General features: G+C 42.9%; 1 protein-coding gene across 4 annotated transcripts in view; it reads left to right on the top strand.

Moving 5' to 3' along the window:
• sff (sugar-free frosting) overlaps nucleotides 1-26,102 on the top strand; it is a 149,059-nt gene that overhangs the window by 108,703 nt on the left and 14,254 nt on the right. The window contains exons 8-14 of one of the 4 annotated variants that reach the window (XM_050183148.3): nucleotides 620-654; nucleotides 1,264-1,315; nucleotides 6,621-6,733; nucleotides 9,123-9,229; nucleotides 12,260-12,317; nucleotides 12,884-12,943; nucleotides 16,687-16,925. In XM_050183148.3, the coding sequence (XP_050039105.1) occupies nucleotides 620-654; nucleotides 1,264-1,315; nucleotides 6,621-6,733; nucleotides 9,123-9,229; nucleotides 12,260-12,317; nucleotides 12,884-12,943; nucleotides 16,687-16,925 (664 nt within the window). Of the gene's footprint in view, nucleotides 1-619; nucleotides 655-1,263; nucleotides 1,316-6,620; nucleotides 6,734-9,122; nucleotides 9,245-12,259; nucleotides 12,318-12,883; nucleotides 12,944-16,686; nucleotides 16,926-26,102 lie in introns of all 4 variants that reach the window. The other 3 variants (XM_050183147.3, XM_055073888.2, XM_055073887.2) reach the window with 3 other exon arrangements.

Here is a 26,102-nt window from a genome sequence, read left to right as displayed (position 1 = left end):
ACCTCGGTGGGCAATCCGTAATAGTAACAGCAGATTATGGACGTAAATAAATATGCACAGAAAGCCTCAACAGTCTATGAAGTTTCGTCACGGCAGATATGCTGCACGAGATAAGGTGAAGATGTTGACGGAAAAGCGCAAGAATTCATTAATTGCTAATGACATTATTGGGTGAAATATTTTAAAGGCAACGCGCTCCTCATGTTTCATCCTTCAGCGATGTGGTCCGGGTTGAACGATTGTGGAAGTTGTGTTTCCCTGTTGAAATATAAAAGGTAGTTGAGCGTTCCCTTTTCCTCTGGTGTCCGACCAGAAGGGTGCCATTGAGGTAAAATAGACTATATTTGTATGCTGTGATGTCAGTAAACTTTTTTATTTTGCTCTTATGCCATCGTGCTTGTACGGAATAAGCGACGAAAATAGCAGCAGTGCTTTCGCAGCAGTGCTGTTACTTGAGTTGAAAAGAAAATTAATAACTTGTATACATATTTGTTAAAAATGTGAAGAATGGTTTTATCATATGCGCAAGCATTTTAATCTGCATTTGTTGAGGTACGCTCACGAAACATTGAACTGATGTTTATGCTTTTTCTTCTCTAATGCTATCCTCTGGACGCAGCTAGCGGATGTGACGAAGCATCCTTGGGTGACCGCGTAAGTATTTACACTTAACAAACACGAAACCAAGAAGGTGGCGTAGCTTTGTTCACTATATCTTACTATGCACACTGAACAAAAAAAAAAAACGATGATACCACAGGCGTACTGTGAGCAAATATTTGCGGAAAGTAAAAAAAAAAAACAAAGACATGTGTAATTGATTTCGCGTAGCATTTTTTCCTGCGTGTACCAACAAGCAGTTCTAACGGATTAATCACAACAAAAGAAAACATTTGTAGGTCTAATACCCATAACAAATCTACTCCCATTGACCAAGGACAGATATCGTTCATCCTTCACCAGGCCATTGGTGAGTTGTTGCGGCGGATAATAAAGTGAAGTGTAATTGAGAATGAGTATAATTTTGTTTTAGCACTCCATACGGGACGATATAAAACCTACGAAACCCCATTGGTGACATCCGCTCATAAATTATGTGAGTGAGTTTAGGGAGAATATGCGAACATCTCGACGCATGGTTATGATATTTAGGCGAATGTCACATACTGTTGACCTATCACGTGTGGGTATTTGCCAGGGACAAATAGACCGTATGTTGCGGAACAAGCTTTTAAAGCCTGACACATTTTTTATCCCTATCAGCGCAAGCAAGACAGAGTTGGAGTTGGAGCTGCCCATGAAGGAAGTTGTACAGGTAAGTCGACTTACAATGTTTGCTGCTCTATTAAATCAACAAGGGAACATGTAGGGCTAAGGTGTATGTAAGTGGAAAGTCATCAAGTAACTGAGCAAGCATGGGCAACCGGGATAATACCGTAAATGATGTTGAGGCAGTTGGTCACATGCTTTCAGAACGTCGGCTTATTTACTTACTAATTTACTTGCTTTGTTAAATGATTCGTGTGAACATTACAGTGTACAATTAGAAATTAAGAACGTTTAGCAAAGTTGAGACTTGCAGAAAGTTTCGCTGTGCTCGACAGAATAAGTTGTCTTTGCAGTATCACTTATATCCAGTTAATCTAGGTGTTGTAGAAGGTTCATAAGGAATGCTGGCGATTTGAACCTAAGATCCCGTCCGATTCATGTGCGCCTATTTGTTAAAGTTGGTATTAGTTCATCGTGGCCGCTCAAGCAGAAGTTCCATTTCTACACACTGCTAAGAAGTTAGGGCACAAAGGTCGGAGGTCATGTGTATAAGAACTCGTATCAAATAGAAAAGCTTACTGGAGACATGTAAATGGCAGCACCATACAATATGCCACTTTAGAGTACGCCTCCACTGCTTCACTATTGTTTCATGAGCGGATACTTTGCACCTTACGAAAGCTTCTCACACGCGTAAATACGATAGCGCGTATTGATAGTTCGTTTCGCACAGAATCAGTCATTCTGCAATACACAAATACGAAGTGTTGAATGACTAAAAGGTGGTATTCGTACTAGTTCTTGCTTAACTTATTCGGCATAGGCAACACAAGATCATCAGGAAACTCTCTGGAAGATTGCATTAGTTGCTGTCTTTGGCCTCACTGTCATAGGCTTAAGACGTTCTCAACAAGATGCGAAGTGCTAAATGTGATAGAAGCCTTCATTGCCTATTAGTAGGTACATTTCACGTCGCAAATTTTCGTTGTTCCCCATTTACAATGCAGCGGATGAACGACACGTTAGAGGTGACCTCACGCGGTATCGCCTGCGTTGTTACAGCAGCTTTACGCCGTACAATATTTTCACGCGTGCGTTGTATTGCTCTTTCCTGTCGACCGTTTTCGCCCGGTTTATCACCATTATAATCTTTAATAATTGGCCATCAAAATATAGTCATTGGCATTTGTTACCGTCCTCCCACATACACTGATTATTTTGTCCCGGAACTTCATGATAGTATTAATGATATTTTCTCACGTTTTCCTTTATCTCCCATATTTTTATTCCGCGGCTTTAACTTTCCTAACATAATGTGGAACACAGAACCAGCTGCTATGTCGCCATTTTCCTCTCAAGCTCACGATGTTTTAGAACTATGCTCTACGTTTTCATTATCGCAGTTAACCACTCACGCTACTAAAATCACGCCTGTCTCAGCCAACACCTTTGATCTAATCCTTACAACTAGACCTCACCTTGTTTCTAGTATTTCTTATTTACCAGGTATAAGCGACCACTCGTTACTTTCCTTTTCTATTGATGCGCACGTTCCAAAAACCAGCAAAATACGCAAAACGATTCGTGACTATGCTAGAGCTAATTTTGAGGCAATCAACAATGAATTAGCGGATTTCACTAACACATTTATGACTAACTTTGATGAACGTTCTATTCAACATAACTGGGACATGTTTTCAACAAAAGTAAACAAATTAATTGAAAAATACATCCCTGTTCGTATTATCACGTCTAATCCTCGAACACCAGGGTATAACTCCCATATCAAACGGCTTTCTAATCGAAAGAAACGTCTGTATCGCTTGGCCAAATTATCATCTTCAATTTCACGCTGGACGGCCTATAAATCTGCATCTGTTACTTACATTGAAGCATTAAAGGAAGCTAAAGATAACTTCATGTCGAATACCTTACCCTAACTTCTGAATTCTAATGTTCGAAAGTTTTGGCGTATGAATAACCCCTGTCTTGACAACTCCATTGCCTTGGTAGACACAGCTGGCAACCCCGTCCCACCTAACCAATGTGCTACTATTCTTAATGACACCTTCTCCAGAAATTTCTTCGTAGTTACAAATACTAATCTTCCAGACACTTTTCATTACAGTTACCCATTCATGCCTCCCATTATTGTTGACACGGCTGGAATTACGAAACTCATCAATAACTTAGAGCACCATTCCTCCCCTGGTTGTGATTCTATTGATTGCAAATTTCTTAAATATACTTGTGTCTACAGCTCAATCATACTAACAAAAATATTTCAGCAATCACTTGACACATCAACTCTTCCAACCCAATGGAAAATTGGGAAGGTGATTCCAATCTTCAAATCGGGCAATAAAAGTTCACCATGTAATTATCGACCCATTTCCATTACTAGCACATGCTGCAAACCTTGTCGCCTTTCTTGAATCTAACTCCTTTTTCTCACCAGCTCAACATGGCTTCCGGAAATCATTTTCGTGTGAAACGCAGCTCATATCGTTTACTCATAAACTGCACCGCATTCTTGATCGTTTTTCGTTAGCTGACTGTATTTACTTAGATTTTTCTAAAGCATTCGACAAGGTCTCCCACATACTTCTTTTTCATAAACTTAGTCAACTTAATATTGATAATAGTCTTTATTTGTGGATCAAAAATTTCCTTTCAAATCGTTCCCAATTTGTTGTAGCCAACGAACTTTCCTCTAACCAATGTTCTGTTCAATCTGGAGTCGCACAAGCATCCGTATTAGGCCCCCTTCTTTTTCTCATTTTCATTAACGACCTTCCCTCTTTAGTTTCTTCTAATATTTATCTTTTCGCTGACGACTGCGTTATTTTCCGTGAAATAGTTACTGATAACGATGCTAACATTTTCCAGTCAGATTTAAATTCTATATCTAACTGGTGCAATACTTGGCTAATGGAATTAAATATTAACAAGTGTAAAGTGATGCGTATATCTCGCGCATACAGTAGTCCTGTTCCATATTGCCTAAACAGCTCTCCTTTAGCCGCGGTTTCCTCCTATAAGTATTTAGGCGTTCATATCACTTCTAATCTAAGTTGGTCTCTGCATATTGAGAAGATAATTAACAACGCTAACCGCATGCTAGGTTACTTACGCCGTAACTTTTCTGCAGCCCCTTCGTCTTTAAAGCTCTTATTACATAAAACACTCATTCGATCTAAATTAGAATACGCCACTCCAGTCTGGGATCCAAGCATTAACAATTTGGTTGCGTCACTAGAAATGGTGCAGAATCGCTCTACTCGCTTCATCTGTTCCTGTTATAACCGCACTGCTAGCATAACTTCTATGAAATCTGATATATCTCTTCCATCCCTAGCATCCCACCAAAAAAATTTTCGCTTGAACTTTTTCCATCGGCTTTGCTATCAACCTACCCTCCGTGACGAATTCATTCTTCAGCCACATTATATATCTAACCGTGTTGACCATCGCTTTATGGTTGGTGTCGAGCCATGTCCATACTAAAACCTTTCTGTACTCTTTTTTACCTCGAACTTCACAAGATTGGAATCAGCTTTCTTCCGACATTTTTTCCATTAATGATAATGTCCGATTTAAACATGCCTTAGCTAACATTGTATAATTAGGATTTACCATACCTTACCATGCTTTGTGATATTATGTTTATTATGTTCATTATTATATTGTTATTATTATGTTACTATGGACTGTGTTTATTCTCTACCCACTCCCCTCTGTAATGCTTCGGCCCTAAGGGTAAATAAATAAATAAAATAAATAAGTTATCTAGTTGCCGGTCGGCGAAGGAGGACCTACTGTAGCCAAATGTTTTTAATGTTGTCGCCGGTTCTCTAGCGAAAGAGAGTTGTTTAAGCGCGCGCGCTGTGAATGGTATTTACATTCTCGAATAGCGGGCGGCCTTGACCAGCGAGATCAGTTACGGCGACCGAGCGTTCTGTTCGCCTTTATCGTTGATTTGAGCGCTGCTTTTCTTGCTACTTACAAATTCGCCCTATGAAGGGTTATATGATTTACTGATATTTTTAAAAGATTTTGGTTCTTCAGCGTCAGTGCAACGTGACAAAATTTCTGGCTGCGAACCATTTCCGTATCCTTCGAGCAGCCGTATCAGCTGGCTGCTCGAAGAGAAATAACTCTCGGCGTAGCCTCGTCACGATGAGCAAAATTTGCAAGTTTGTCATAATGTGCTAGATAGCAGTTCAGTTCCTAATATCGCATAATATATTGGCAACCGCATTTTTTTATCTGTCGATGCACGTATGCTGACCGTTATAGAGGGCTGAAACAAACCAGTATTGCATGACTTTTGTTTCCTGCACCAATTAAATGGTGTCTATATTTGCTCCACATTATTTAATGCGCTGACAGGTGTCGGCTGGTGTAGTGCTCTTTATATACATTATGCAATAGTCTAGAAATACCCTTCTCCTCATCTTGTGTGCAAAAAAAGCAACTAGGTCATATGAATCTCATCATGAAGTCATCATCACATATTTGTAGCATTGTGTGTACTGTAACGTTAAGTGAAAGGCGATGCTGTGTTAGCAGGTTCTCTTTTGAAACATTTTAGGAAGTGGCTAGACTTTTTGACGAATGTCCACACTCATAGCCATCTTCATTTTCAGCTGTATTCTTTGTCGAAGTGTTTTTTCCCTTTTCTGCACTCTCTTTGCTTCTGGCATTTTCTCATATTTTTCTCAATTCCCATTCGGTATTTCTTGCTTCTGTTTATATATGCCGACTGCTAAACATTTACCGTTCCTCATAATGTGAATACGAGTTTACATATTGTCAGTAAACGCACTATACATTACGGCATGGCATTCATTAATTGATGAAGTAAATTTCTTGGGCCCTTTTTGACAGCATGACAATAAAGATGGCGTTCAGTATTTGCGGTAAATACAAAGTATTTAGGGATATAAGTAATGATGTGCATGAAGTACTTTTCCTGAATGAGTCACTTACCAAGCAAGTACTTACTATGAAAGTGTTACTACGCTTGTGATTTCTGAGGTATGTTGCTCGATCAATCAATAAGACTCCTTCATTGAACCCGCGTACTCGATTCATAAAACGAGAAAAGCGATGTTTGCTATCTAAAAATCACTTTACTAAACGCAAATCACAAATAAAAGTGCAGCATTATTTTGTACATATGGCTTGTATTTTCTTTACTTTTTGTTTACCTAATCATCGACTTGTCTCAGGTTACGTTCAGCATGTTTCTTTGAAGCAAAGTTTCAGCATGTTTCTTTGAAGCACCGAAAATGCCTGAGCGATCACAGAGCTGAGGCCTTATAACTTTTTTTTTCTGTTTTCGGCAGACCCACATCATTCCTTGCGTGGACGACATCGACCCGGACGTCCTGTCCAACATGACTTCTTTAGGTTGTTTTAAGGATAAAGAAAAGCTAGTCAAAGAGCTTCTCAGCACAACGTAAGTAGCGATTCTCGCTTTTTCCCACAAATGGTTGTGTGAGGCTATGTGACACGGCATACACACGAAGTCTGTGAACACGCACTCAACGTACACGAAAACAGCATCTCAGTGTCTTGCAAACATGCTTTATAAGTAATTGGATCACTTACACAGCGCCGACCAACTTTCATCTCAGCATATTTGTGTGTATAATGAGGTTATACATCTATGTGTGTGCGAATATTAGCAGCTCTTGAAATGGACTAAATGTTCCGTATCTTTATTCTGTAGGCGTAACTTGCCTGTATACGTGCTGTCGAATATTTCCTGAATATTTTTTTTAGTTAAGGAAGACTTAGCATTGACATCCATATGACTGAACAGCAAATTGCAACAAGGGAGCATAAAACACCTCGCTAGCCACGAAAAGTACAACCAGACGCATGCACAGAACCCAGAATGCAACTATTGATCCCTTCTAGATCAAGTGTATAAAAGAACTAAATGCAACGGCTATAAGTCTGCTGAGGAGCTAGAAACATTTATGTTCTAGTTGAAGCCGTCGCCATCCACAAGGCTCCTCAAAGAAACGTCATCAGCATGAACAATCGGATTTTTTTTTCATATGTGGAGTAGTGGGCCGTCAATGCGTTCATAGTTGCTGTTAGTTCGCCTATCGCTCATACTATAACAAAATATTGGACCCCAGCGACTCTTTTTTTCTATTAGTTCAATTACTGCAAACAACTTTTATGAGCAGCGAAATCTGTGCGATGTTCAGATACTCCCACATAACCTTCAGGACTCCCCGATGAAGCACGCTGCCTCGCAAACGGGCGCGTTAGCAGATACGACTATCACGATGCCGACGACGGCGGTAGGACGATGATGGCACGATAACGAAGATGACATCATGATGAGAACGACAACCACAACAAGGACGACGGTGGTTGCTTAATGATTGAAACGACTATGGCATGAGTGGGGCCGGCTGCACGAAGATTACGACAACAACTACCATGAAGATGATGACTAGGACAGTGTAACAATATCGACACTACGACAACCTGACGAAGCGTAGTCATTTTGCCGTTGTCGTGTCATTCGTCTTAATGCCTTCGTCGTAGTTGTCGTCATTATGTCGTTGGTGTGAAAGCGCAGTCGTCATCGTCCTTGCCATTGTGTTCTCGTTGTGGTGCTATTAACCACTTTGCATATAAAATGACTTCAAGATTCAAAAACTGCCCAGGCCTACGTACTTTTTCAGAGAAGGAACCAAGTCATTACGAAAGCAATACACAAGTTTGATCCATTTTCTAATCCGTAATTGCTGCTCGCAAGAAAAGGCGAAATTTCGAGTTGTGTCACTTTCCAAACCCGGTACTCTAATTAGGTAACAAAAATCTGCCAATATTTTCTCCGAATAGTACGAATCGTATCGACACATTAACCATAGTGTAATTAAATCTCTATTAGTTAGGATTTTTCAGTTTCTACAGAGCACAAAGCCTGCCAGAAGTCAAAAACCATCCAAAACATTTATGGCTACTTTGGTAGCATACCTATAATGCTCGATTCGTATTCCCAATCTCTTGGGGCAATTACCCCTAAGTCCGTATGTTATTTGGGTTCAACGATGTCTTCGTAAGTGCCCATGTTAGTTATGCTTTGGTCTTGTTATGGAAAAGTTATTGTCTTCGAATTTCAGCTTTATTAAGTTGTACTCGCTTCGAAGGTAGCGTGATGATCGTAGGACACGGGTAGCATCAAGTTCTGAATGGATACAGCCTTTGGGGAACCTGTTTGAACATACTTGGGTATAGCACCACAATAAATACAGTCTACAACTCCAGATTGTATTTCTGTGGACGTCATCGCACTTGTAAACTCAGACATCGGTATCCAAACTCTTACTGAGCTACAATTCTGTTTGGTTAGTTGAAATCGCAGTGAAATAACTTATCTCCTACTGATAGAATGCCGTGTACTTCATGAATGTGAACACATAGGCAACAAAATCTAGAGACTGAAGTGATCGTTCAGAGTGACTCAGTAGTTTAATCACAAAATATACCTGTACTGTAAGTGGCATTTTCGATAGCTGTAGTATAAGTAGTCGTTTCTTTAGCTGAAAATTTTATCGACCTACGGGAGGATATCTTCAAAGTACACACATTAATAAGTGAAAATAGCTTTGCAAATTCTAACTAAAAAGAATATATCAACTTAGTTAGTGAGAGGTGAGTTGTTAGAATGTTTGTGCTAAGGTTTGAGCCTATTCAGGACACGATCCGCAGTCTCGTTTCACTGCCATTGGTGCCATTATTCGAAGAATTGTTAAAAAATCTTTGTTTTCGCTTTTTTACCAGACTGCTATGTTTAAAAATTCACGCTGATTTCATTGCAGGCATAACACGGAGAAAGTAATTTACTTTTTGCTCCTTGATCGCAAACGAAGAAAACCATCGTACGAAGATGAGACTGAAATCATCATCCGCAACCGGTCTGAATCGGGTAAGGAAAACCGACGTAAGTCGTTGACTGCATTCTTTTCATATTATGACGCGAATTTCTGATAGGATTAAAGCAAAGTTAATTGTGGGAAGTGAAAACTCTTAGGAATGTTTACAGCCCGACACAATTACCTAGAACACAGTAACGGCGCACTGGGAGATGTGGCACTGGAGATCTCTGAGTAGAGACTGTTTTCTCCAGCGTTAGCTCTATGCCATTGGTAAATAGTTCTTATTCACGAATTTCATTGTGCAGAGAAGAGTGTCATTGTGGAGGACAATATGCTACGCGCAATGATAACACATGCTTTTACTTCGCAGCTTGGCAGGAGCTGAAACCCATTCGGTATGGGTAGTGTCGTTGATAGCGGGAAGCTGTGTGACTGCTGGGCTGTTTACAGAAAGGCGCGGTTAGTGTGCCCTCACGATTGTGCACCGCACAGTAATGCCTCGAGCCAGTTGACTACTGCACACTTTAATGGAAATCAGAGTGGGTTCTTACGATGTGCACTATTCGTGGGTGCTGGCATATCCTATTCTGTTTGGGGAAACAACATTCTGTTTCTATACTTACCTTCACGTTCAATACTTTTCGTAATCTCTAGGGTGTACGTTTCACTTGATCTGAGGCCGACTTCACAAAGCTCTTCGTTCGTAGTTTGTCTTTGCCGTTGGCCGGCCGCCTTCGCTAATAATATGTCCGGCATCCCAATTGGCTGGAATTTGCTTTGACGAACAATTCTAGCGCAAAAGCTTTTTGTGAATGCGGACCCCTGATTAGGTGCAGGAAGCGTGGAATTGCTTTTTTTATAGAAGGTACGGCACTCCACCGAGATGCAGTAGAACTCTAGCATTTTTTTGTTTGTTAATGGGAATGCAGTCATTGAGACGTGAGCAGTTGCCAGGACTCTTTAGTCCTTAGACTGTAAATGGCGCAACGACACTGCGGAACACTGCGCAATCTATGAAGCTGCAGACATTTTGTTACAACTACAGCACATAAATACAAAGAACACAAAAGCGTTGATAACAAACACATGCATGATATGGCAGAGTGTTCTTTTGAACTCGAATTAGAGCGAGCAGAAAAACTAAAAAAGCTTTGTGTGCGCTTCACCGCATATGCTGAATGAAGAAAACAGGCATGAATAACGTAGTTAGTTCTTTTAAACAAAACGAACATTTTGTAGAAGTAATACTGTCTTTTTCTACATTCTTCATAATTTAGGGATGACCGCACTTAAAAGCACAAAGTTGGTACGGCATTACTGCGAAAATTATAAGCGCTGACGTGGGGTAAAAGCAGCAATACATAGTTTTCTTTACAGAAGCAACGGTATTGGCAACTTCAGGAAACAGTAAAGAACTTACTATTGTGAAGTGAACTGACCGATTAGGAAAGATACTCATTTTGAGCATCGATAGAGTTGGGGCGTCGGGGTATCGTGCTTTAGCTGAATAATTTAGACATTAGCGAAAGCTACTGATATTTACAAGTGTCGGTATTATTTTTCTTCCTCTTTTCGGTGACATACATCGATACGACTCTTTCTTTTTCGGTAGTGGTCTCCAGAAATAATTTTGTGAACAAGCTGAAAGCTTTCACAGAAACCCACTAATCACTTGGAGCCAAACATTTTGATATAAGGCAGCTGACCCTACCGCGAACAATAACTTCAACTGAATGAATGGGGAGTCATACATGAGGAGACAATCACTCACATTCCACTGCCAATGCGATACGCATTCACAGCACAAATACGTCGCTTTCTCATTGGCTTGGTGGCTACATCTGGATGAGTAGGAACGATACACAGTAGAAATATTTGCTTGTTTTTGCAGACTACAAATCTTTCGGGATCAGTTTAGCAAATCAATGCTTCCGCTTCCGTTTATGCTGGTTGATATGGTGCTTAGAAAAAAAATGAGCTATTACTGCTACATTCTAAGAATTCAAGACTGACAGACATGAAAATGAATACGAAGTCAATTATGAAAACGTAAATCACCATGTGGCTATTATTATGCATGGATGCTTTCAGGGTAAATCTTGTGTGCGGGCAGTGAGGCAACATAGGTAATTTGTTGTGGTGTATCCTCCAGCCAAAAAGTGATATCGGCTCTTTTACACTATTTTCACTTCTCACAGTATTGGCATCATTTGTGGAAACAGCCAGACTGTCGTCACTGAAATTGAAAACCAGATTTAGCACTGATTTACTTAAATATAGCTTGCAAGGAGCATGTCCTTTGCGTTCTAATCATGTGAAATTGGAACTAGAACTGGAATATTTTCGAATAATGTCGTGTCCAGGTGTCAATGAAATTACAAGCACCATGACAGTTTTCTCGTGATGAATTAGTTTGAAAAATGTTGTTGGCGGTATTCACAATTTTTGCATGTACAAAATGTGCAAGCCGCTTGCATTCTTTGTCAAAAATGTGTTATTTCTTAAATTAAGATTAGGGAATTTTGCATGTTTGTCGCACCACGAGAATCTCAATCTAGTTACTTTTTGTGTTGCTCAGATGTGTAACTGTTTCAACAATCATCAGCTTAAGCAAGTAGGATGTGACCCACAGCAGTTCACAAGTTGGGGGCAGTGCTTGCTGTGATTGTATAATATCAACATAGACATGCTATCAAATTTCACATGTCCCCTTGTGCATCATCGACAATTACCCGTTGAACCTTCGTTGAGCTTTAAAGATAACGTATCTACATTTTGCTTACTTGTAGTATGTCCTTCTCTCTTTTAGAGCATGACTGAAAATAAAAGTCTCGAAATGTATACTTATTCTTCCATTGCTCAGCGTAATCATACATTACAAATATCTGTACCTACAATTTTCTCGTCTATTTGATATTACGAAATAAAACTAATTCGATTCCCTTGTCTGGTCGAACATACTGTGAATTTGCATTGTGTCATAAAGCCCGACAAGATTAGTGACCAAAAAAGTGTGTTGGTATTCACCAACGGTTACTGAACGTGGGTGTCTTGCTCTTACACTGTCCCGTGCACGACAGCTGATCCTCCGCGCAAGAGAGTGGACACGTGCCAAGTGAATGGAAGGTCGGGACCACGGTGAGTGTAGTTTGAATATAATTTACACACTTCACGATGGAAGACGAAAAGTGAATGCAACAGCACAGACTAAATGACGACGCTGTCGTTTCAGTAGTTTGATAGCCGTATTTCAGCTTGCGAAAGGAAGGAAGGAAAGAAGTAGAGTGTGCTTAAGTATTCCAGTATCGTGTGACTGTCGCGTAGTTTCTCGAAATCTTGGCAATCGCAGACATTCAAGCCGCTATTCAGTGTGGAACAATTGGTCGTCCAGCATGTGTGCGAGCATGTCTGTGTGTAAGTGTTCGCGTCCATAACTGCATACTTGTATGTAACAATGGTGCAGTCGGATTCTATGTCTGCAGTTCTCTAAGTTTTCAATTCTAGCCGTTAATCACCACTCACTCGCTAAGTTCGCGTGCTCCATACATCAAGAAGTAACCGCCCGGTCCATCAGTCCCGCTTATTAGCAAACTTATCTTGTTATTTACACGGACTGACTTGCAAAATTTATAAAGCTGGGTCAACATACAGCACTCAATATCTGAGCTGTGTAGACTCTAATTACAACTGCATTTTTTTCGCAGATATTCCTTTGATATGTTGAGCGATGGATCACCGATTACACCGCGGCGGTATCCGTACGGGTAAGCGCCCCCATATCTTCGGACGACTTTGATCAAGTTATCCCGAGTGTCGCAAAATACATACTTATCTGTTCGAACCAAATTATTTCAGAGGCTAAGAATTGGCAGACCGAGTTGAATATTTAAATGCATGATAGCTAACCAGGGGCCCTATAACGTAAATCTTTTCCAATATGTTTTTATTCCATTCTCCTAACGTCAAATTTGCGTAAACGCTGATGCAAGCATCGGGTGGTCACCCGCAGGTATTTTCTGAACAGACCAATTAAACGCTCTTCTCGTTCATAGGAGGTCACTTTTGTTTGCTTGAAAAACGAATAACATTACCTACACTGTGTGGCTTGTCTTATCTAATTGGCTGACAAGCGGCGAGGAGCACGCTCAAGTGGAGAGGGATTCGATGGGGCCGAGCCACTGCACTGAAAATCGATAACCGGATGAAGAGGGTGGTGCCGGCGTCTGCGATTGGTCCGCTTCCCCTTATTTCGCTTGCGGTGGCTGATCGAAAACTGCGGCGGCATGCAACGGAAGCTCAAGAATGACGCTAAAACAGATCTTCAGCAAAGAAGAGTTGGCAGAACGAGGTCGTAAACGTGCCGAAAGTGCTCGATAACTTTACAAGGCCACGCGAAGAGTTTGATTATACGCGAATAAACCCATGCTCTCCGGCAGGTGCGAGTAGCCAGTGCCTCTGCGATCGGCGACAGCCATCCTTTATTCCTTTCGGAACGGGGCAGCCTGCGGCTATTCAGAAGGAAATTCAGTTTTGTTCGGCATATTATAGCATCTTTAACGCGTACACGTCACTTTGACGCGGTGAGTTCTCGTGGTTTTTTGTGTTGCGTGACACGTAGGTGAAGTGGCTGCAGCCCGAAAACTTTTGACCAATAGCCGAAGGCTAATGGCAAAAAGGCGTCGAATCAGAAATAACTATTTTTTGTTCGGTCAAATCATGCATAATCAGTGTGCACACGTCATATCATACGGCAAGCTATCGCGATTTTCGTTACGTCGCGTGACAGATAGGTAAAGTGGGGGTGGTCCAAAAAAATTTTTGACCAATCGCGGAGGGCTGATTGCAAAATTGGAATAGAGAAGTTTGGAATAGTTTTACGTTACAGCGCCCCAGCTTTTCTAAGCTGCATCTGTTCCGGTGGTTACAAAGTGAAACAATGGGGCAAGATAAAAAAGGTCACACATGGATTGCATTGTTTCTTCTGTTATGGCACTTCTGTGTGACAAAGCACTTGGTCTGGTCTTGTTTCTACACATCCGTGTGGGACTGTAACTGTAGGGCGTTGCTGCCTTGATGGAAACAACAAAATAATGTTGTATCAATTACTCGGGGAACTCGTATCAATTACTCGGGAGAGCGGTGGTGTCAATCAAGCCATTCCATTTGTTCCCGCCAAGTGTTTAACGGATACGCATTCTTACGACCTTGACACTGGCGTAAAACGTATGCAAAGGTCTTGTGCTTACATAAAGTAATAATATAAGGCACTTTCTATTTGTGAAAATGGCATGTAGGACTTTCTGCGGTAGCTGCGGTAAATAAACGATGCACCGGTGTTGCGTTGTAGCGTGCAGCTTCTTCCGATGCTAGCTATGAAATTGCCGTAGGCTAATCTGTGGCCTAAGTTCCTGGAGCTAGTTGTTCGTGAGAAGAATCTATGCTTCGACGGTGCCCATGTTCTGGTCAATCGCAGCGACCACAGATCTATGGCGAAGGCATTGACCAATCAGTAACTGCACAGCTCGACGTGTTCGGCCACCGATTGATAGTGCGACGTCTAGCCTTCGCAGTGTTGCACGGCTTTATTGAGCTGGAACATATCACCGTCAGGCTTTGACACTGCGACGCTCTCTCTCCGGGCATACGGCACGGCAGAGTGACGCCCATACATCATCAATCTGTCAGTGCGTTACGCGAAGCGACAACGACCCGAATCGCGGCGAACGACAGTGGGAAACCGGTTGCTCGTGACAATGTCTTTGGCGGGAGCACGCACGATGCGGGTGAAGAACCCCGCGAAATTGGCGACCAGGTGTCTCCGGTTCTCGCGGCGTGTTGACAAACTCTCTAACGGCTGACAAGCAGGACGCCGAGCTACGAGGAGCCAATTTGCACTCGGCACCTGGCGTTATGGCTTCTTCACTAATGAAACTTTGCTCCCCGTACACACATAGTGTGTGCATGGTGTTTCTTTTCTCTTCATTCGTTAGCTCATCTTGATAGTACCTTTATTCAGCCAGCGCCGTTCTGCACACCACTGAGACTATATAGCATCGTCTCTATACCCCAAATTCATGTATAACGTATACCATGTGTCCAAGCTAACGTTATCCAAGCTTACCCGCCGTGGTTGCATTGTGACTATGGTGTTGAGCTGCTGAGCACGAGGTCGCGCGATCGAATCCCGACCTTGGCGGCCGCATTTCGATGGGGGCGAAATGCGAAAACACCCGTGTTCTAACATTTAGATGCATGTTGAAGAACCCCACCTGGTCAAAATTTCCGGACTCCCCCACTACGGCAGACCTCATCATCAGATCGTGCTTTTGGCACGTAAAACCCCTTAATTTTTTTATCCAAGCTGTTCAACGAGAAAATCAGTGCAAGATGCAAAGTTAAAGCTTGCGGTGTTCGGTCATCGGAGGTCTGATAACCGAATACCTTAAGTCGTAAAATTGTACCCTGCGGCGTGTTTATCTAATACCTTTTTTCTTCGTGGAAAAGCATGGCTAACGTTAGCTGGGACGCCTTGTATAGGACAGCGCGTTGAATGGTTCGCTATTTGGGGATTGAGATAAAGAAGCAAGTTCTTTTGAGTAATTTTACCTACATGGATTGTGAACAGCGCGGAATGTGACTGCAAGATCTTCAGACGGCTGGCGCCTGATCTCTATTCTTCACCGTTTGCGTGCCCTCAGCGGAAACAACAACAAGGTCACGTCTTGCGGGCAGGTGACGTTAGATGTCGCTAATGCTACTCGATGTTCAATCTACTGCATGGAAACTGTGGCGCATAGGGTTAAGCTTATGTGTTCGCAAATGTTGTTTATGTAACATATTTGCATTCGCGTAGACTTGGCTTCTGTGTGCAAATTTAGGCTAACGAACCGCACATCCGAATTGCGGAAAGGTCAGCCTTGCCCTGAAATGAGGCGTGCCAGAGAGGATGAGAAAAAAAGGAAAACAAACGGAAGACTAAATTCCCGTTACATCATAGAACTTGTCATTGTCTGGCAGAAGCAGGATAATTGTGTTTTATATAACATGATTACATTGCATAATCTTTCGGTTCCTTCTCCTCTTTCCCCACACTGCTTATCGATGTTGAGGTACCAGCCGCGCGCTATACAATTACGTTGCCGTCAGTAGGTTTCCCTCCTCTCTGTCAATGCATCTCTCTTTCACGTACGCAGATTGCATTCGGAAATAATAAAAAAATGCCAGCTGGTAACATTTATGAACTTTTACTACTGAAAAAAAAAATAAACACCACATGTGTAAACACTGTAATATTTTAGATGTCATAAAGGCATCATGATAGCACCTGCCCAGACAGGGAATTCAAGAAGGGAACTTTAGAGCTTAATTTTCTCCGTTAATAGGCCCTCGAAGTAATGCAGACAAGATTGAATCTAGTAGTCTGATTATCTCTGTCTCATGCTCGTTTAAGTCGCACCAAGGTCTTTTTAATAACCATTTTATTCCATGTCTCCCTCCGCGTGTCCAGTATGCGGCGGGGCAGCGCGTCGGGCTGTCTGCACCCCGGCAGCGGCATCCCGAGTCCGGCGGTGTCGCCGCTCAACTCGCCGAGACCCTCACCGCGAGGCGCCACCACCCCTGACGAGAGCCCGCTCAACACGCCGCCCGGATCACCCTCCCTCGGACAACCCTACTGGCGATCGCGCCTGCACACCATCAAAAACAGCTTCCTGGGAAGTCCGCGCTTCCACAGGAGAAAACTGCAGGGTCAGTATCTGACCGGCCCACACTGGGGACTTAGAGCGAGCAGTTACAGCGTGGGAAAAGGTGTAACATAGTTCACGTTTCACGAGTCACGTTGACATGCGCACAAGTAATGTGCAGGGATGTTTAGGATAAGGGAACAGATGTGAACTTTTGGAGTAATCCGCGGAAGGAAAAATAACTAGCCATGGCGCGAGTGTCTCACGGAGCACATATTTATTTGTATTTGCCATAAAGGCGATCTGTCTAACGTTTACTACAGCAGACGTGAAAAATCTAAACGCACTTTTCGTCTGATAGCCTTCTGGATAAATTTGTAACTTAGATGAGTTGTAACTTTTCAGTGCGCGTCTCTATGCCTTGTGTGTGTCGTCCGCTTTGCCTTTGTGCCGCGTGCTCACGCGCTGTTTTATGAATCACGCCGTGCCGCCAAGCCCGAGTGTCTACCACAGCCTACGACCGCGCTGTCAAAACATGACACAAGAATACGGGCTCTGTTCCAGCTGCAATGATCTGACAGATCTCTTCCTTCCTCCGAACGCCCACAAAGGAGCCTCAAAAAGTTGTTAATGGCAGGTATTCTGAAAAAAAAAAAAGAATCTGCAGATACAATGCACGTGTTGAAGTCTACGTGAAGTGACACTTTGTACAATGTTTGTGCGTTAGTTTAGCTATGTTCGCGCTTACGTTGGGGCGCATGCTTATGAAAGAATGGCCCTAGTTGTTTGAGTAATTCGTTTGTTTCTCATCGATTAGGTATTGTGTACATTCTTATTTTAAGTTTCAGCACTCTAGGTGGACACTTCCGTGGTTTCCTCTTCTTGTTATCCGTCACCCGAGTTAAAATGCGCTTCGCTCCCACGACACCTGTACTGTGTGTTCTACTTTAGGCTTTTAGATTTGCCCTGTTGCTCTTTCTTTCCTCTTTCCTCTCCTCCTTCCTATCTTCCCTTTCTGTGTTTCTGTAACCTCCCATCTGAAGAGTAGGCAGGCGTTGTGCCCCTTCCGGTGGAAGTTGCCAGCCTGCTGCTCAATTTCCCTTTCCTGTCAAATGTATATATGTTTTCAAAACAAATACAAATACATGGCACACACCCATTGCTAAACTACACTCACAACGCACACGTCGACACAACTGATGAATACATTTTAACGCTAACATGAGATAATGACTTAGAAAGAAAAGTAGGAAACGATTGGTTGTAAACTTCAACAGTTTTATTCTTACAGCAGAGCAGGGAGAATCAACAAATTCGCATGCGCACATCAGTGTCGTCTAGAGCGATTACAGTGAGTTTTTAACAGTTGCATCTCGTTGTCAAACAGAAAAACAGACGTATCACTAATGAAACTCTCTCTATATTCTATGTGATATGCCTCCAAAAGTTTTCTTGCTTACGTATCACCACTCCTGTCAATTATCTTAATCTCACGCAGTAGTGCCTGACACCTTCCGGCCAAGCAAACAATGCAATGTGCAGGTAAGTTCGCACAGCCTTTGTTCATTACAGACAATTCATGCTTCCGTGCCTTCGTCTGTCTTCGCCCGTGCGTCTCGTCTGTTTCAGTCACGTCCTGCTACGGCGCTGTTACTCGTTTTCTTCAGACATGTAGCAACTAGCACAAGTTAGCACGTGCCCGGTCATTGACACATCTCCCCGTATGGCCCACGTAGGTCTTCCCACATTTCAGCGGTATCTCGTGCATAACGTCCGTAGCACATTTCACGTACGGTCTGGTGTGGTTTATCTGGCATCCTGACTTTTTGTCAACGCGGCTTATGCGCGCACACAGTCCTGCCAACTTGTGTGGCGCCGCGAAAACAACAGGCACACCAAACCTACTTGAGACTTTCTTCACATTGCGGGAAAGTGTGTGGACGTGTGACACCGCTGTGGGTTCGCATCCTTTTTGGTCAGGGCTGGCATATGCTTTTTTCCCGTCACCTTCTGGAGCAGTGTTTTTGAGACCGCCCCTACGACCGAGCTCTGGTAGCTGGATGTGTGTAGCTTCGCCTGTTGGTTATCGAAGCTAGCCTGCATCACGTGGAGGCACGACTTCATGAGAGCAGACTTAAGGTAAAGTCGCTATTGCACTTTTAACTAACTCAGAATGCGCCGAATCGTACGGCAGGAACTCCTTCTGTGCACGAGGTCTATACTGCCAACAGGCGTGGTTTCTGTCGGAAACTAAAGACGGATCTAAACATTGAAGAGTACCATGCTAAGGGATTTCATGCATAAAAAGCGTGTCCTTCCCATGTAGCCTAAAAGCGCCTAACACTTCGTTAATGCACTAGTCAACGGCAAAATCATGGTTACATCAAAAAAAAAAAAAATCGACGTACCTAAAGGCTTTAAAGTAGGGACCTATCATCAAAGGAACTGTGCAGATCGCGGTCAACTGACGCCAAGAAAATGTCACAGAGCGCAGGGGCGATCCAGGATCCGATGCATATTCCTTGCCGTTGAACACATAGGTCTTCGTTAAAAAATAAACCAGGCCTTATATAAGATTCCAACAAAACTATAAAATTGTCAATAGACAAGAGCACTAGATTCTGAAAATCTAATGGACCATTACGGTCAATGCAATCCCTAACGGAGACACACATTTCCTGTTGAGACACTCAGTAAAACAAATCAACTACGTCTGCAGAAGAAGCGTATGCGATAGAGGCGTTTCCTTACAGGAAGTGAATTACATCTCTAGAGCTTTTAGTATTGAAAGGATCAGCCCCTTGCAATGATTTCTAATTCTTTAAAAGAAACTGGCTAACTAACGGCTGCCAAGAACCTCTCTCGCTTATGACGACACGGAACGGAATTCGTTCCTTGTGCGATTTTGCTGTGAAAAACACTCTTAATGAAACACCCTTACATTCACTCGTTGCATTGATTAACTTCGAAAAATTAAGTTCTTTACAAAGTGCTATTGCTTGTTCCTTTTCTTTGACCGGGAAAACGTTCTTTGCTGTAGTTTTGAACTGGGGGCAAAGTTCTTTGCAATAACCACTCTCTGCCTTGAGTCTGCTCTCATGAAGTCGTGCCTTCACGCGATGCAGGCTAGCTTTGATAACCAATTGATGACCTACACACAGCCAGCTACCAGAGCTCGGTCGTAGGGGCGGTCTTAAAAACACTGCTCCAGAAGGCGACGGGAAAAAAGCATATGCCAGCCCTGACCAAAAAGGATGCAAACCCACAGCGGTGTCACACGTCCACACATTTTCCCGCAATGTGAAGAAAGTCTCAAGTAGGTTTGGTGTGCCTGTTGTTTTCGCGACGCCACACAAGTTGGCTGGACTGTGTGCGCGCATAAGCCGCGTTGACAAAAAGAAAGGATGCCAGATAAACCACACCAGACCATACGTGAAATGTGCTACGGACGTTATGCACGAGATACCGCTGAAATGTGGGAAGACCTACGGGGGCCATACGGGGAGATGTGTCAATGACCGGGCACGTGCTAACTTGTGCTAGTTGCTACATGTCTGAAGAAAACGAGTAACAGCGCCGTAGCAGCACGTGACTGAAACAGACGAGACGCACGGGCGAAGACAGACGAAGGCACGGAAGCATGAATTGTCTGTAATGAACAAAGGCTGTGCGAACTTACCTGCGCATTGCATTGTTTGGTTGGCCGGCAGATGTCAGGCACTACTGCGTGAGATTAAGATAATTGACAGGAGTGGTGATACGTTAGCAAGAAAACTTTTGGGGGCATATCACATAGAAGATAGAGAGAGTTTCATTAGTGATACGTCTGTTTTTCTGTTTGACAACGAGATGCAACTGTTAAAAACTCACTGTAATCGCTCTAGACGACACTGATGTGCGCATGCGAATTTGTTGATTCTCCCTGCTCTGCTGTAAGAATAAAACAGCGGACGTTTAAAAAAAAAGTTTTATGGGGTTTTACGTGACAAAACCAAGGTATATGTAAACTGGTAGCGAAACTTCCATAGACTCCCACATGTCAAGAAAATGGTGCCTTGTTGCAACCGTCGCCATCTACGTATCGTGAGGACAACTAACAGCAGGTAAATAATAAAAATAAAAAGTGACGTCACAACCGGAAATGGTAGTGACGTCAAGATCTTATGCTGCTTGGCGCGAATGTTTGAATTTCTTTGGCGTCCGGCATTTCGACCGTTATCTTTTTTCTTAGGCTGAGGCGAGCTTGCGACTAACCTCGGCTGAAACGTCAGCGTGTGCTTTAACTATAGAAGGGGCGTATGTCTTAATATGAACAGAATTAGACTGTTATTGACGGCATTTGCTCCAGCAGCTTCCTTGAGAAAGTGAGTGAATAGGATGGAAATAAATGACACTACAACAGAGGTTTCAAAAGTAATTTCACTTTTTTTCGTCTATAATAAAGCAACCAATATAACTGACCAAACAAAACATGTTTAAATAGATGAAAAGTACTATGGCCAGCACACAGTCGTAATGTATAGCAACATATGTGGATCGTTTTCACAGAATTATTCGTAATTTCTTGCCGACACCATGTATTCATATGCAATGGTTATCAGACAAAACAAGATTGCCCCACATTATCATTTAGAAAACATTCGACTTACTAGTTCTGCTGCCCGTCGGACGCTCATAGCCTGTGTTACGGAGAGACGAACATAGCGCAACGTTTCTTCGCGGAGCGTTCTACAGTTAACGTCACGACGAGACAAGCGCGTCGGATGCTGCAGCGTGTACTTTCACGGTGAAAAAAAATCTGCACTCAGACCTTCCGCCAATGAATACCGCGCGCTAAGTCACGAAAAATTTGGAGTGAAGCGCGCAACACACTTTGAACAAACACGCAAGAAAAAAAGAAAGCTCTGATGAAACCGCCGCGTTCAAGTCAGCAACGCCATTCCGCACGACATAATAGCTTGTTTGCAAAGTCTTGCGCCAGAATCACTGGTTGGTAGGGGTCACCAAGAACGAACTAATAAGTTGTGAAATAGGAGAAAATTAACATTTGTTGGTTTAGTAGAGGAAAAATACTTGAAACGGAATATTTACTCGTTTGACAGTATTCTGACAAAAAATTTTCGAAATTTTTTTTTCAGATATGTTTTCTTGTTTCAGTGTTTGTCCTCCCCTCACCTAGTCGCGCTTCAATCATGCACCACTAACTGATATCTTTGGCGGTAGGTTTTGGCACGCTTTTCGTTCCAAGCTTCGCGACCTAATTAGATGGACCTTGTCAAAACCACGTTCTGATTATGAGGCGCGCCGTAGTGGGGACTCCGGAAATTTTACCACCTGGTGCACCTAAATCTAAACACACGGGTGTTTCCGCCCCCATCTAAATGTGGCCGCCGTGGCGGGGATTCGATCCCACTACCTCGTGCTTAGCAACCCAACGCCATAGCCACTAAGCAACCAGAGCGGTAAAAAAAACGTATCATTTCCTACCTTTTCTTCCTAAGCCTTTATTTCATGTTAGCGCAACAATGTATTCGTCAGGTCTCAACCAACTCGCCCAGCAATAAGTTCTTCTCGACGCAGCTGTTCTCAGTGATCACGTGAATGACTAGGCCAGGAAACGACGACGAACGTTAAACTGCGCGGAAGAGAGAAAGCGTCGCTTTATTACATTTAGTCTTCATACCACTTGCGTCACAGTAGCGCATCCACTCTGAACGATTGGTGAAGAAGCGACATACACTCGGTGGCACATGCCTACTGCCGAAGTTTTCAATTAAGAATTCGTGCTCCCGATCTCATAGTAGCACACTCATCCTAGTGGCCCAACTTGTCTACTCGGCAATGCAGCAGCCAGCAGATACCCAGTTTTCTCAGTTCTTCTTGCCGCACTCTTTTAGAGCATGATACACAGAACCTGACACAGGCAGGGGCTCGAACTGACACACGTTTTATTTCGGTCACATTAGCATTACGTTTATATAGGTAGGTAGATATCACAATGCCGCTTACCCCGAGACGTCACACACACGCATCGCCTTCGCTTTCTTTCACGGTGCCACGCGTTAGCTTTATTCCAACCCGGGTTAGAACTATGGTTTGTTTTCTCACGTATTCACCTTCACGTGCTGATCACACATGAATAACCTCGACACACTCCCTATTTTATCATGTATGTACATGTGTATACAAGGTGTCCCAATCATCATGCACCATGATTTAAAAATATGCAAATGCCACGTAGCTAGACAGCACCAACGTTATGTTGTTTGTTGCCGCTTGTAGATGTCGCTTGGGGTACCATATTGTGCCACAGGGGATGTGCCCGAACAGAAAAGTTCGCACTGGGTATGTGTGCAACTGTGTATGTGCAAAAACAGTGCTAAACGACAAGACGAAGAAAGGGACAAAGAGCACAGAGCTGACTAATAGCCAAGTGTCTTTATTCTTTCAATCAGCAGATATATACTTTACCACTATCTCGAAGCACAAATAGCAACAAAAATTCAGCATGCGCAGGGGCAGTCAATTGCAGTCAATGAGATAGAAAGGCTATGTCCTTCGGAAGGAGAGAAATGGAGGTTCATGATCTTGCGAAATTACCGCAAGGAAAACACGTTACTTGAAATAAGGGACAACACGAAGCGGTTCGTTGACGACAAAGGCAGAGGTTTGTTGTTGACTGTTGTGACTGTGTGGTTTATAAGATTCCTGTTTCATGCAAGCGCTTCTATATCGGTCAACCGGGGCGGTGCATTAATGACCGCATGCGTGAACACTCAAACAAGGTTCAAGAACAAGCTAGAGATAGTCAATTGCCACTGCGTTACATTGAATTCGGCTGCAAGCGGTCTTTTAAAGATGTGACCTGCTTGTCAAAATACCACGATGACCACGCAGGTCTTATTTCTGAAGCCTTTCACATGCATAATAGCGGCGAAGCATGTGTAAGCCGCCCCTCCATTTCTCTCCATCCGAAGGAGATAGCCTTCCTGCCTCATTGATTACGATTTATTGCCCCTGCGCATGCTGAATTTCTGTTCCTATTTGTGCTTCGAGATAGTGGTAGAGTATATATATGCTGACTGAAAGAATAAAGACACTTGGTTGTTAGCGCTGATGTCTGTGTCCCTCTCTTCCTCTTGTCGTTTAGCGCTGTTTTCCGCTCGTAGTCATGAACCAACCAGACGAAATTCGTTGTCTTCTGTGTATGGGCCGCTGGATATGGGTCCATTCTTCAGCCATCCCCTAAAATGTATGTGCTACTGTGATATAGGGGGCATCAATTCTTACATATATTGAGTATGTGATACAACACTCCCTCGACAAGCATCATGCATCGTCTTCGTCTTGCTAACGCAGACAGCTAACACCTACAGGCGAAGAAGGTGTGTTCATCTAATCCGCTACTACTGCTACCTCAGTAACTTATACAAGCCTCGCGTCATTCAGATTCCGACGCTGCATGGCTCTGGGTGATTTTTTTCTCTCTTCTACATATTGATCTATGATCAGTCGTTTTATGGGGGAACTGGTGAATAAGTCAGTCGGTGCTACTTAAAAAAAAAGCTGCCTTATACTTTGCAAGGTCAGTGAATTGACACGCATTGTTGACAATAGTTCACTGGTAGGATTTCATGTCCTGCAGCTGCATCCTCATTAAAACTTGTGGCGCACTCTGGATTAACTTTGCCCACTCGGGACACTTTATTGTACCGAAAAATTTCACCAAACCGTTGTTCTTGTTTTTCCTTGCTTGATCCCCCGGCCCTTCCACATCGCAATACGGCCTTTGCTGCGAAAAATCAAATCCAGGACATGAGTACCATCTTTATATATAAGAACGTCATGGCCTTTTAGCCTTCTTAGCACAATCGGGTAATAAGGTGTTGCGAAATGAAAAATTATTCTGCTCCCCTCAAAGGTTGGCATGTTAGCTCTGCTTACTCAGCTGTTTATTGCAGGGCTGCACAAAACACAGCACGCAGGCCACATGGGGAGCACGGGCATATTTAAAGCGGCCTGCGGCCGAGTTTAGACTGCTGTTGCATTCTTGTTCATTCATGTTCATTGCTTCGATTGCTTCTGCAATCGTAGCAACGCCACACGATGAGAAAAACGAAGATATTGTCGCCAAACAGAATGCATTACATGAGCCGTTGGCAGCATCAGGGACATCGACAAAAATGTAGTCATACCGTAGAATCTCTTGCGGGGAGCACGTAAGGAAGGTACAGAAATACCGAACGTATCCATCAAGTCACTAATCACAAGACCATCGCAGCATCCATCATTCAATGAAACATGCGCTTTCCCAATATGTTTCGATTAGGTTACACCAGACAGACTGCATTTCCACAAGCAAAAGATGCAACGTTTCCCACTAAGATTTTGCTCATGAGGGTCCCACAGAAGTTGGTTCTGGCCTTCACTGCTTTTGAGCTGTGTAGCTCAGGTTTGTTGCTACAAGAAGTTCTACGTCATCAAACGATGTCTGCCACCTTCCGTCTTGCGAAAAGTCACCACATTTATGGGACGCTCGCAGCGCCAGTGCGGGATTCCACTATACTTTTTGATGCGAAACATCCTTTCCATCACCATTTTCATGGACCAGTCATGGTGATGGGCAGCCTACCTCGCCGTTCTTGTTGGCCGATCCCTGCGATTGCGCAGTCTAAGATTATGTTTCATTGGGGTGACTCACTATGTGCACTGAGGATGTGCCTCTAGGTTTTACTTTACTTTCAATCCCATATCTTGCTATTACATGCACTGCCTTATATACTGCAAATGTAAATACCCCCTATAGCCTATAACCTCTACATCACCGTTCGCTAACTTACACTAACGTTATTCATACAACCATTCTAAACAAATCACAAATGCTTCGCATTAAGTAGACGTCAACAAGGGTTGAGTCTGCCAAATCTTTTTCGTTACTCAGTGGTTTTCGTGAGCACTATTCTTCTTTATTTAGGCGACGCTTTATTTGTGTGGTTGCACTTCCATCTAGTAGCGGTTCGAAGATCTTGCAAAGTGCTTCCTACAGCTTTTACTTCGGGAAAAAAAACAAAAACAATCGTTATCAATATTTGATCACTCATTTTTCCCCTCATCCAAAGTAACCGTGTGTAGTTCTTAAGTTTGTATAATCCAGTTTTGGTCGTTACTTTCAGTCCTAATAACATGCAAATTATTTACTTGAAGTGATGCTATTGTATTTGTAGTAGGAATGTACCAGTGA

This window comes from Dermacentor andersoni, chromosome 4 (assembly GCF_023375885.2).
Source record: "Dermacentor andersoni chromosome 4, qqDerAnde1_hic_scaffold, whole genome shotgun sequence".
Lineage (NCBI taxonomy): Eukaryota > Metazoa > Arthropoda > Arachnida > Ixodida > Ixodidae > Dermacentor > Dermacentor andersoni.
This window is presented reverse-complemented; position numbering and strand designations above follow the sequence as displayed.